The 12,714-nt window shown below is 39.5% G+C and overlaps 1 protein-coding gene across 1 annotated transcript; it reads right to left on the reverse strand.

Annotated features, from left to right (window-relative positions):
* Positions 1-47: 47 nt before the first annotated feature.
* On the reverse strand, positions 48-11,948 carry MPZL2 (myelin protein zero like 2). The gene is made up of 6 exons (XM_076002555.1): positions 11,711-11,948; positions 10,522-10,688; positions 10,044-10,254; positions 6,672-6,819; positions 3,966-4,041; positions 48-1,891 (listed from the first exon to the last, which is right to left on the reverse strand). Exons 1-5 carry the CDS (start codon positions 11,766-11,768, stop codon positions 3,978-3,980), a joined length of 648 nt encoding a protein of 215 aa, XP_075858670.1. The 5' UTR covers positions 11,769-11,948; the 3' UTR covers positions 48-1,891; positions 3,966-3,977.
* Between the last annotated feature and the right edge of the window lie 766 nt (positions 11,949-12,714).

Genomic DNA, 12,714 nt, shown 5'->3' on the forward strand with positions numbered 1-12,714 from the left:
TTTCTGTTACCTGCTGTGTGGAATTTTTAGATTTGTATGTAAGCAAGTTATATAATTGATAATTCTTTATTACCGAAGGTTTATTTACATAATGTTTAAGGCATAATAAAAAATAAATTACAATACAAAAGTGTTCTTTAGGAAGGATACACTAAACAACAAACTGTATTATCCCTTGAGTATTTAGCCAAGACACAGAGTACAGGTTTTCCTGGAAAAACTGTCCATGAGTTTTAACTAATTCTTCATTATATTTATGGAACATCCTCCAGGCCATCTGTTTGAAGAAATATCCAGTTATTATATTTTCAAAGGTTGAATTTTGAAGAAAAATACAAGATGTGGATTAAAGGTAATACAGACTTCAAATCTAATTTTTAGTTTTAAAACTGAATATTGAAACTTTACTTTTTTAGACAGTATAAAAGTCAGAATGAGACAGGTATGCAATGAATTTCAGAATCAAGGTTTCTATGTAAATAATAACAACTTTTAAAAAATAGTACTGGAAAAATATTAAGGTCCATTAACTTTAAATACAGATAATCTATTTGAAAATTCCAGTTTGTTAAAAGAAGTAACATCTGCAGCCCAGTTGATGGGTCTGAAGATATCAGGTTGTGAAGACTGATCTTGAGCCTAAACTTTTAGACATTTTCTATCCTTTGAACAAATGCTACTGTAGCTTAAATTTGGAAAGACGCTAGAAAACACAATTTTTAAAAGACACTCCTTCCATATTTACTTATAGAGTTTGCTTTATCTACCAGTATAAGGGAGGAAAGAATAAAGTTGGTTTCATTCAGTTTAAGTAGTTTTGGTATTTCTTTACTGCATACCAAATTCTCCCCCTCCCCGCAAAATAAGCAAGTGAATTACAACCAAAAAAATAAAGAAGAAAAAACTTAATGTCTTTCAGTTCTCAGAGCTTTATATAATACTGTACAAAGCTATCATTTAGGGTTGATTTTTTTTCACCAACCCTAAATTTTCAAAATTGTAATGTGCTATTTCAGAATCCTTACGGTAAACTGCTTAATGATTCCAGTCTGAAAATGAGCATAGACTTTGCTCTGTTGTTATAGATCATTGAATTGGGGGGAAAATATAGTAAGCTAAACAGTCAATCACTGCTCATGGAAGACATACACTGTTGATTATTTTTTGCAACATAGAAAAAAGGTAACATCCTGAGGTGGCATTTGCCAGTCTTTTAGCATTTATGTGACCTTTTGTAGTTACTTATGATTTAGCCTTGTACTATTGTAAACCTTGGATTAATTGACAACAGCAGCAAAACCTATCACCTGGGATATTAAAAGAAATTCAATACAAGATGCGTACCATACTTAAGGGGAGCCATAAAAATCAAAATGTTGTTTAACAGTTTGAATTTAAAATTTACTGTTAATCAAAAACAGCTGGGAGACTTAGCTCACCTTTTATTTGCAAATGTAGGAAGAAATGAGTAAACACATTAACTTTAGCAATAAGAGTGCTGCTCTAAAGAAACTAATATGTGAAAGGAAATGTCATGACAGACAATTTGGCTTCTATCCCTTTTAATGCCAATACATGTATATACAAGTCATAATCTATAAGGAGTGTTTAAGGGCAAAAATGTAGTTTCTTAGTTTACAAAAGCTAATGAGCATTTGAAAAATATCTGCACTCTGAAATTAAACAAAACCTTAATAATGAGGTTGTGTGTGAATCTGGCGGTACCTGCCCGAGAATAACTCTACCCTGGCTCTAGAGGAATGTTGCTTATCTAGGTGGATATGTGCTGCAGAATTGGTTGGAAGACAGGTCACAAATGGAAAAGCCAAAGAAAAGCTTCCATTAACTTCAAGAAATATTAGAGTTCTTGTTCTTGGAAATCTTCAGCTTCCTAAAACACAAAACAAAAGTTTAAATGGATGATATATTTGGGAAGAGTGCAATAAGGAGTACTTATTTGGCATTATGAATTGCATATATGTATTATTAGATCTGTTTCAGATTCTAAAGGAAAATATTCCTAAACTTATTCTCCCCCAATTTAATTTTTAAAAGAAGTTTCCAAACTCTTATTACATAGTTCTCAGTGTCAATATCCTTATTTCATAGCCTCCAAGTGCCTTGCATAGACACTTGGATGACCACAACTTGATTGCATACATACATTCCATATCCTTCCCACTTCTCTCTCTTAGTATAAACAAAATCAAACATACAGAAAAATAGAGAAGAGTGTATAGAATTCACCCATCACCTAATTTTGAAACTTTTTGTTTTTGGCTAAAGTTTTTAAAGCAAATTGCTGACATTTACCCCTGAAATACTCCAGTGTACATTTTTAAAATAGGGACATTTTCCTTACACATAATCAAAATTATCAGTAATTCCCTACTATATTCATATATTCAACATTTTCACATTCAAGACTTTCATAATTGCCCCTCCAAGTTTTTTTTTTAAAGACAGGGTCTCACTCTGTTGCCCAGGCTAGAGTGTCGTGGCATCAGCCTAGCTCACAGCAACCTCAGATTCCTGAGCTCAAGCAATCCTCCTGCCTTAGCCTCCCAAGTAGCTGGGACTACAGGCACATGTCACCATACCCGGCTAATTTTTTCTATATATTTTTAGTTGGGCAATTAATTTCTTTCTATTTTTAGTAGAGACGGGGGGTCTACCTCTTGCTCAGGCTGGTTTCCTGACCTTGAGCGATCCTCCTGCCTCGGCCTCCCAGAGTGCTAGGATTACAGGCATGAGCCACAGCACCCAGCCCCCCTCCAAGTTTTTTAACAAATAGTTTTTTTTCAAACTGCTATCCATCCAGTCAGAGATCACACATTGCATTTTGATTGTGTTAGTCTCTTAAGTTTCTTTCAATCTGAAACAGCTCCCATCTTTATTTGGTAGGACCCCAGTTTGTTAGAGAATCCACTTATTTTTTAAAAGACAATGACCCTTGGTAAAAACTCCTTAATACCAAATTTTGGTTTTTGGTTTTACAATATGATCATTTTTCTCCATAGTCTATTTTATAAATCCTTGAGATCTTTCACTGTCACTTTAGCCTATAAAAATGTGACCCTTGATCCCTTCCACCATGTGAGGACACAGTGAGAAGAGAGCCATTTAGAACCAAGAATCTAGCTCTCAGCAGATACTGAATCTGCTGATGCTTTGATCTAGGACTTCCCAGGCTCTGGAACTGTGAGAAATAACTTTCCAGTGTTTATAAGCCAAAAAAAAGTGACCCTCTTTGCAACTAGCAGTAGTCTATAAAAATCCTCCCATTTAGAAGAGTCAAAGAGAATTTTACAGGTAAAAGTCATTAATGTCAAGAATTTTCTTACATTCTCTATAATCAGTATAAAGTTTAAGTTTGCATGTCTTGATTTACAACATCTAGAAATTAAATGTGTGAACCTACTACAGAGAATGGGAGAAATCCTGAGCATATGAAAAATAAATCATCCTACCTTTTAAGCCTGATGAACCTGAAAACTGGAAAAATAAACTTATACACTGCTAAAACTGGATTCACAGTCCCAATAACAAGTGACAGGAGAATTGAAATCAATTCCAGATAATACAAAAATTCTGTCAAAATGTCAGCATATCAATTGAGTCACTCTCCTAATGCTATGATTTGCTTAAAATAAAAAAACAAAACAAGCAGATATTAATCTTTTCACTTAAAAAAAGATTTATTTACATGTCAAACATTTATCATTATTGGTGGTGATAAATATAACCACAAAGCCACAAATAACCTTAGAATTCTCTCAGCTTTAATGGCAGTAGAATCTAGCTTCATAAGACTAATAGAAGTCTTTTATCTCCCTGACCCAGCTCCTCTAATTTCAAATAGGAAACTCTCAACCTTATAATCTGAGAGATCCAGATTCACTTTAGAGATGGACCAGACAGGTCAGGAAGCTGAAGAAAGAAATCAACCTATTTTTGCATCTTACCATCTAAAAATGTTAGTCTGTGTCTTCTAAATAAACAGAGACCTTTTTTTCTTGGTTGAGCCTTTCCTCCTCTTTTCTGTAACAAAAAAGCAGAAACCAAATGTCAGGTGAACAAGACAAGAAGCAAAGGAGGCAAATCCTACAGGAGTTTCAGGTAAGGTATTTTCTTCCCTATATTTTGGGAATAATTACACGTACCTGGGAGTAGATTGAAGCTTACAGAGAGCTAAACTAGTACCATCTAACTAATAATAGGCCTCCACTACATGACCCTGGCTATCTGAACTTCAGACAGTTTCAAAATGTAAAGGTTCTGATTTGGGAACTCCAAAGGCTTAAAGCAGATACTTTACCATTAGTATCCTACCTCTAATGTCCACTCTTTATTCAAAAAAAAAGTTTTGTGTTGACCTAGAATTCATCTGGTTTTTTTTTTTTTTTTTTTTTTTTTTTTTGAGACAGAGTCTCGCTTTCTTGCCTAGGCTAGAGTGAGTGCCGTGGCGTCAGCCTAGCTCACAGCAACCTCAGACTCCTGGGCTCAGCGATCCTACTGCCTCAGCCTCCCGAGTAGCTGGGACTACAGGCACGAGCCACCATGCCCGGCTGATTTTTATATTATATATATTAGTTGGCCAATTAAATTCTTTCTATTTTTATGGTAGAGACGGGGTCTCGCTCAGGCTGGTTTTGAACTCCTGACCTTGAGCAATCCGCCCGCCTCGGCCTCCCAGAGTGCTAGGATTACAGGCGTGAGCCACCGCGCCCGGCCCATCTGTTTTGATTATAGTCTATTCACACCAGAACCTCAGAGTTGGGTTTGTTTAGACTTCTTAAAATCAATTCAATTTATTTTAGTAAATATTTATTAAGGAAAAGAAACAAATGGTGCTGGGACAACTAGATATCCATGTGCAAAATAATGACTTTGGGCCGGGCACGGTGGCTCATGCCTGTAATCCTAGCACTCTGGGAGGCTGAGGCAGGTGGATTGCTCGAGGTCAGAAGTTCAAAAACAGCCTGAGCAAGAGTGAGACCCCATCTCTACTATAAATAGAAAGAAATTAATTGGCCAACTAATATATATAGAAAAAATTAGCCGGGCATGGTGGCACGTGCCTGTAGTCCCAGCTACTTGGGAGGCTGAGGCAGAAGGATTGCTCGAGCCCAGGAGTTTGAGGTTGCTGTGAGCTAGGCTGATGCCACAGCACTCACTCTAGCCTGGGCAACCATACACAAAAGCTCAAAATGAATCAAAGACCTAAATATATGAACTAAAACTATAAGACTTTTAGAAAAAAAACATAGGCATAAATCTTCATGACTTTGGGGATTAGACAGTGGAGTTTTTTTTAGCTAAGATACAAAAGCAGTAGCAACAAAAGAAAAAAATAAATTGGACTTTATCAAAATTTAAAACTTTTGTTCTTCAAAGAACATTAAGAACAACCCATACAATGGGAGAAAATAATTGCAAGTTGTATATCTGATAAGGGACTAGCATCCCTTAAAAAACTCTTACAAGTTAACAATAAAAAGACAACAACCCTAGTTTAAAATGGAGAAACAATCTGAATAGAAAAATCTCCAAATAAGATATACAAATGGCCAATAAACACATGGAGAGGTGCTCAACATCATTAGTCATTAGGAAAATGCAAATCAAAACCTCAGTGATAATACCACTTCATATCCACTAGATGGCTATAATAAAAAAGACAGACAATAACAAGTGTTGAGGAGGATGTGGAGAAATTGGAACCCTCCTACATTGCTGATGGCAGTGTAAAATGGGTCCAGCTATTTTGGGAAACAGTTTGGCAATTCCTCCCAAACTTAAGCAGAGTTACCATATGACTCAATACTCCACTCCTAGGAGAATTGAAGACATATGTCTACACAAAAACTTGTATATGAAGTTCGTAGCAGCACTAGTCATAATAACCAAAAAGTAGAAAAAACCTAAATGCCCATCAATTAATGCATGGTTAAATATGTAGTGTACTCATACAATGGAATATTATGCAACCATAGAAAGGAACGAAGTGCTAATGCATGCTACAGTGGGGATGAACCTTGAAAACATTATACTAAATAAAAGAAACTGGACATAGAAGGCCACATATTATATGATTTCATTTAAATGAAATGTCCAGAATAATGGTTAAATAGTTGTCAGGGGCTGGTGGGAGGGGAAAATATGGAGTGATGGCTCCCTAGGGGTATCTTTTGAGGAAGGGAGGTTAAAAAGGTTCTGGAATTAATGATGACTATTGCACAACTTTGTGACTATTAAAAGGAATGAATTTTATGGTATGTAAATTTTATCTTAATTTTAAAATATATTTCATGGGCACTTACTATCAGTACAGCAGACTTTTCTAGTCACTGATTCATAGTGGCCCTGCTGGCTCCTAGCCCAGTGGTTCTTACAAATATGTGCTTCACTTAAAATGTATTAAGGGATATTTTAGAAAAACTTTACATAAGCAGATTTTTATAAAATCAAATCCCACAAAGAAGTCCTGTAATTAAATCTTTTGTAAAATTACTAATTCATGCCTAATTTATCCTGTGAATTTGAATTCTTTTATATAGGATTTACTCAGAGGAAAGAACATCTGTTCAACAACTATTTAGCCCCATTGCATAACACTAAGTGTCACCATCAGAGTATTGGAAGACTTTCCCAGAACTGCCCAGCCTTACGATTTTATCTCCACCACTTTATGAGCTCTTTCAGCCCATCGCTTTTTCCGGAAATGCTGGAAGAGGACCACCACAATTACTATTATGACCATTATTGCACAGGCAGAGCCAATGGCCAGAGCCAGGAAGTAGATCTCAGAGAAGCGAACTGTAAGGAGAAAAAGATCAAGTTATGATTCTAAAAAGAGGACTATGATGAAATCAGGCATAATAGGGATGCATTTCATCAGTAGATGGAATCTTACTTTCTCCTACCTCTATGCATAGAACACTATATTACCTTGTAAACCCTAGAAGCCGTAGGAAAACTGTACAGATACTTTACTGATTTTCAAAGTGTGGTCCTAGAAGTAGCAATAGTAATATCACGTAAATTCTCAGGCTCCACCTGAAACCTACTGAATTGGAAACACTAGGGGTGGGGCCCAGCAATCTGTGTTTTAACATTTCATCCAGGTGATTCTGATGCAGTTTTGAAAACCACTGGGTGGGTCGAACTATCTATGGGGTAAGGTTATAGTTGACCTCATCAAACCTAGTGCCCAGCCAATTTTTCCCTAACTCCCTCTCACCACTGTCAGTTAGTTATTTATTCAGATTTATTAAGGGTCTACTATGTTCCAGGCACTGTGATAGAAATACAAAACCAAAAACACTATCCTCAAGGAGCTCATTCCCGGCCGGGCGCTGTGGCTCACGCCTGTAATCCTAGCTCTTGGGAGGCCGAGGCGGGCGGATTGCTCAAGGTCAGGAGTTCAAAACCAGCCTGAGCAAGAGCGAGACCCCGTCTCTACTACAAATAGAAAGAAATTAATTGGCCAACTGATATATATATAAAAAAATTAGCCGGGCATGGTGGCGCATGCCTGTAGTCCCAGCTACCCGGGAGGCTGAGGCAGAAGGATCACTCGAGCCCAGGAGTTTGAGGTTGCTGTGAGCTAGGCTGACGCCACGGCATTCACTCTAGCCTGGACAACAAAGCGAGACTCTGTCTTAAAAAAAAAAAAAAAAAAAAAAAAAAAAAAAAAGGAGCTCATTCCCCCTGGGAATTTAGGCAAGTTAATGGGCAACTGCAGTCTAGTGGATAAATAATGAAAGAGGAAACCCAGACTAGAGTCTTTGGACCCTGACTCTCCTGTCTGTTAGCTTGATTTCTCATTTAAATTTCAGTAAGCTCTCAGAGTCAGGACATTAGAGAATGTCTACCAAGAGTTCTTACCCTTGAGTCCATGAAATAGGATGGGGAAGAATTGGGGGTGGTCCACAAACCCACAAAATCCGCATCTTAATTGTGTGTATCTCCATTTTTTATGGGAAGCAGAGCTATGTCTTTCAATTCTCAAAGAATAATGATCTGCACATAAGATTTCCTTTTTTTTTTTTTTTTTGTCCAGCCTATTCATTTTGCAGATGAAAAAACTAAGGTCCAGAAACATTACATTACTTCTTTCTTTATTTTTTTTTTTTTGGTATGAAATATTTTTTCTTTACTGAGTTAATATTTTATTTTTTATTTTAGCGTATTATGGGGATACAAGTGTTAAGGTTACATATATTTCCCATGCCCCCCATGCTCCCTACATCTTTAAAACTCAAATGATTTCTCTAGGGTCACGCAATTCTCAATTATTAGGGCCTTGAGAAATAGTTTTAAACTGTACTAGGAATGAAAGGAGGAAATCATACCACATTACAGGCCCATACGTTTGGGATCGTAATACTGCATTGGTTAAGAGTACACATCAGAGAGTGTTAGGTTAAAATATGAACTTTGAGGGGCGAGGGATAAAAACTTTCCTATCAGGCACAATGAACACTGTTCTGGTGACGGACACACTAAAAGCCCTGATTTAAGCATTGTACAAGATATCCATGTAACAAAAACATTTGTACCCCTTTTATATTTTGAAATTAAAGAAAAAGGTTGAAATGGATAGAATAAAATAGTTTTATTTTTAAAAAGAGCAATAAGAAATATCAGCTCTACCATTTACTAGCTGTGTAATTTGGAACAATTAACTTTTTTGAGCCTCAGTTTCCTCATGTATGAAATAGATGATGATATTCATTTCTTGAGTTCTTATTAAAAATAATAATTCAGGTAAATTGTTCCAGGCTCTGCCTGTACATAAACAGTATATGGAGCCGGGCACGGTGGCTCACGCCTGTAATCCTAGCACTCTGGGAGGCCGAGGCGGGCAGATTGCTCGAGGTCAGGAGTTCAAAAACAGCCTGAGCAAGAGCAAGACCCTGTCTCTACTATAAATAGAAATTAATTGGCCAACTAATATATAGAAAAAATCAGCCGGGCATGGTGGTGCATGCCTATATAGTCCCAGCTACTCGGGAGGCTGAGGTAGTAGGATTGTTTGAGCCCAGGAGTTTGAGGTTGCTGTGAGCTAGGCTGACACCACGGCACTCACTCTAGCCTGGGCAACAAAGCAAGACTCTGTCTCAAAAAAAACAAACAAACAAACAAAAAAAAAAACAGTACATGGTAGCTATTATAATTTTCAGTACAATTCAGAGCTTGGGGGATTTTCACATGTATTATTTTTTCCTCACCATATTCCTTGCTATATTATTCTCACTTTACAGATGAGAAAAATTTAGGTTTATTTATAGCTAGCAAATGGTAACAGTGACTCAAAGCTAAGTCAACAACTCCTAAGTTTCACGTACTTTGCTCTCTGTTACCTGGCATAGTCCTCCAGGTTGTCCTTTAAAGGGATGCAGACAATGCAATGCACCAGCTTGGAGAACAGTTTTAGAGTCAAAGATGATTGGGTTTAAGTCCTAAGTTACTCCATTTACAGCTCCATGACTTTGGGCAAGTGACTTAACCTCTGTGAGCCTCAGTTTCCTCGTTGGTAAAATGGAGGGCACTAAATGAGTGATAAACTAATAAGATATGTAAAGATTAAACCTGCCACATGGAGCCCTGACATTTGGGAGGTCCTCAGGAAACATTAGCTACCATTATTGGTGGTGTGAGGATTAAATGAGATAGTGCATGTCAAGCACTTTGGACAGTGCCTAGCTCTGAGTAGGTACTCAACCAGTACCTTGAATAATTAAGTGAATGAACAAACCTATTGTTAGCCTTTTATCAGAGAGTTGCTTCCTTTCCCTTTCACAATCTCAATGCCATTTTTGTAACAGAGTCCGAGTCCCTGTGCTTTACTCTCTGTTTCTTTCCACAACCAAACAAAGCCTTTCTTTTTTACCCCAGGACTTTTCAGTCTCCCTCTGAGGCTCCTAGCATTGAAGGGCTAGTCCCTCTCTACCCCTTTCAGCCATCACAAAAGACTGCCCTTCTCTCCTCTATAAGCTCTCACACTTCCCCAAACCACCGTTTTCCCCGTAACCTACCAGTGTGCACGACGCTGAGCCGGATCTCCCCTATCACCCCGTCCACATCGGGTGGATTCTTCACCTGGCAGGTGTATGTCCCATTGTCATCGAACTGCAGTTTCCAGAGGATGATGGAGACATCATACCGCTCAGGGTTCCCATCCCAGACCACCCGGTCCTTAAACCGCCCACTCATGGGTTTGAAGGGATCCACGTGGTAGTAGAATACCTAGAGAGGAGAAACGGCAAAAGGTCTTTCTTATTCAGTCCCTGGGCAAGGAGGCTGAGATGGGGTGAGCCTAACTTCGTGTCTGCAGCTGTCTCACTTGCTTCCCCCTTGCCAGGCCACTCAGTTCTGTCCAGTCTCTGTCCCTAGAATTGTTTCCCCACTTAACTCTGGGCTTGTTGCTAAGAATAATACTGGAAGAACAAAGAGAGATGGACTGGCTTATTTTCCTAACCAAGGGCCCCCTGGAAATGACAATAATCTACTTACAAACTGCTCAGGCCCTCCATCTAGAGGACGGAAATTCCAGGTCACTGTTAGAGCATCACCCACGGGGGCAAAGCTGGAGAAGGTGCATTTTAACCGAGCATCTGTCCCATTAACAGCCTCCAGCACCCGGGGGGTATAAATTTCCACAGCTGCTATCGGCCAAAGAGCTGCAATGAAGAAGAAAAAGAAAAAGAAGGGTTAACAGGGCATGGTTAAGGGTATGGAGTATTGTGAGAACTTTTGCTGACACTTCCAAAATAAAGATCTGAGTAGAGCATAAAGTGGAACTGAGATGCCCCAGCTCCCAACGGACTTCACCCAGAGTCTGCATACTCCTACCCATATGCAACCTTGACCCTCCCATTCCATACGGTGACTAAAAATACCACACAGCCAGCCTTCTCTTACTTTCTCCGCAGCATGATCTGCTAGCCTCATGGTACCAACTTCAAAACTGTAATAATGAACTACAAACATCAGCAAATAGAATTGAAAGCAGAAACAAAAAACTCAAATGAATCATAACATTGACCAGACATTATGTATTAAGACTAAGCATTATGTGTTGTATGGAAAATGGTCTCCTAGCAGGTAAGTTTTCCATAAAGGGTCCTTCTGTGGATTTCATACTGTTACTAGTCTTCTGCAGAAATTGAATTAATCAACTCCAGACAGCTTATACTTGCCTGCACCCAGAACTTTTATACTGCGTGGCTTTTTTTTTTTTTTTTTTTTTTTTTACCATATTTTCATTTAGAATGTGTGTGTTGGGACAGTTTCAAAACCACAGTGGGCCTCTCTCTTTAACAAGCTTGGCCTTCCCAGTACTGCTAAGAGTCCCAGACAAGACCCACACACAGAAATACAAGCTCCAAGCCCTGCCAGTAGCGGGAGGTTGAGAGCAGCCACAAAAAAAAAAAAAAAAAAAAAAAATGTGTGTAACCTGAGATTAGAAAGCTCTCTCTGTGCCTGAATCACTGGCAGCCAAACACACCTAAACCTGTTTGTCCAAAAGCAGTTCCCCCAAAACAACCCACCAACTTTGGTTTCAGTAAAATCCAAACTAAAACAAACTGCAACTATGGCTCAGGCTCCTAAACAAAACTTTTGTAACTTCTAAGACAATTAGCTAACTTTACAGGGTAGGAAATGCAGGGGGGAATGCTGAGAGAAGCCTGCCGGCTCTTACCTGTGAGCTGTATGCCAAGGAGAAGCAGCACCACACGAGTCGGGCTCTTGCCATACATGAGGGAAACCCAGCCCTGGCCCCAGAGACCAGACCGGGCAGACCAAGGGCTCCAACACCCTGCCAAGGCCACTGCAGGAGGAGCGAGCGCAGCGTTTTCCCAGACAGAGGAGTCCAAGTCCCTCACCTATGCCCGTGACTCATCCTGCTCTGCCGGTGCGCTTTGCTGAAATGAAAGGTGGGGCCTCAGCTCCCAACGCCCTCCTTCTTTCCCTCCCTCCCGCCCTCTACACTGGAGCTCTTCTGCACAAAGTCCCAAACTCTGCAGTCCTCTCTTTACTTTTCAGTTAATCTAACTGGGCTCTGGCCTCTAGATGGCCTCAGAAACAGCCAGAGGAGGTGGTGCCAGCCTGAAATGTCCCAGGCTGCTTTGGGTTTGGCCCCCACACACCCATTTTAAAAGAGGCTTTAGACTTGCCTGGGAAGTGAGTGTTGAAACCACCTTGCAGTGATTCTTCCCAAAGCACTGCCCCAGGGCCATATCGGCCTGGGACTGGATTCACTGCAACTCCCCTACGAGAATTGGAACTCCCCAGGACCTCCTGTGACAAAAAGTCCTCCAGCTGACGCCCTCAGTTTTAGCGCCAGGTTACCACAAGGATTTCCGCACCTTTCCTAGAGACCCAGCAGAAACAAACGAACCAAATCAGATCTCAGCGTTTAACTTTTTGGTGCCTAAGACTTCATCTGCCGTTTTCTTTGTTTTTGTTTTTTAGGGCAGCCTACTGTCTGACAAGTCTAAAGAGCAGAGGAATTTAAATGAGAAAAGGTGCCTTCCTGCCTGAAGAGGGTGGGTCATCCTTACGGATTACTGAAACTGGGGCCAGACTGCAGTAGGAGCAGGATGAAGATTACACACGCAGTTAAGAAGTAGGTTTGGCCAAGAATTGCCCTTATCCCCAAATTAGCAGCCTAGAAACTCTCCAGTGATTCATAACATCTCATGG

The sequence above is a fragment of the Microcebus murinus genome, chromosome 4 (genome assembly GCF_040939455.1).
Source record: "Microcebus murinus isolate Inina chromosome 4, M.murinus_Inina_mat1.0, whole genome shotgun sequence".
NCBI lineage: Eukaryota > Metazoa > Chordata > Mammalia > Primates > Cheirogaleidae > Microcebus > Microcebus murinus.

Coding starts and splice junctions, on each gene's coding strand:
- MPZL2 (XM_076002555.1), bottom strand. CDS start 11,768: ATGTATGGCAAGAGCCCGACTCGTGTGGTGCTGCTTCTCCTTGGCATA. Junction 10,689..11,710: donor CCTTGGCATACAGCTCACAG/GTAAGAGCCGGC, acceptor TCTTCATTGCAG/CTCTTTGGCCGATAGCAGCT. Junction 4,042..6,671: donor AAAGTGGTGGAGATAAAATC/GTAAGGCTGGGC, acceptor TTTTTGTTACAG/AAAAGAGGAGGAAAGGCTCA.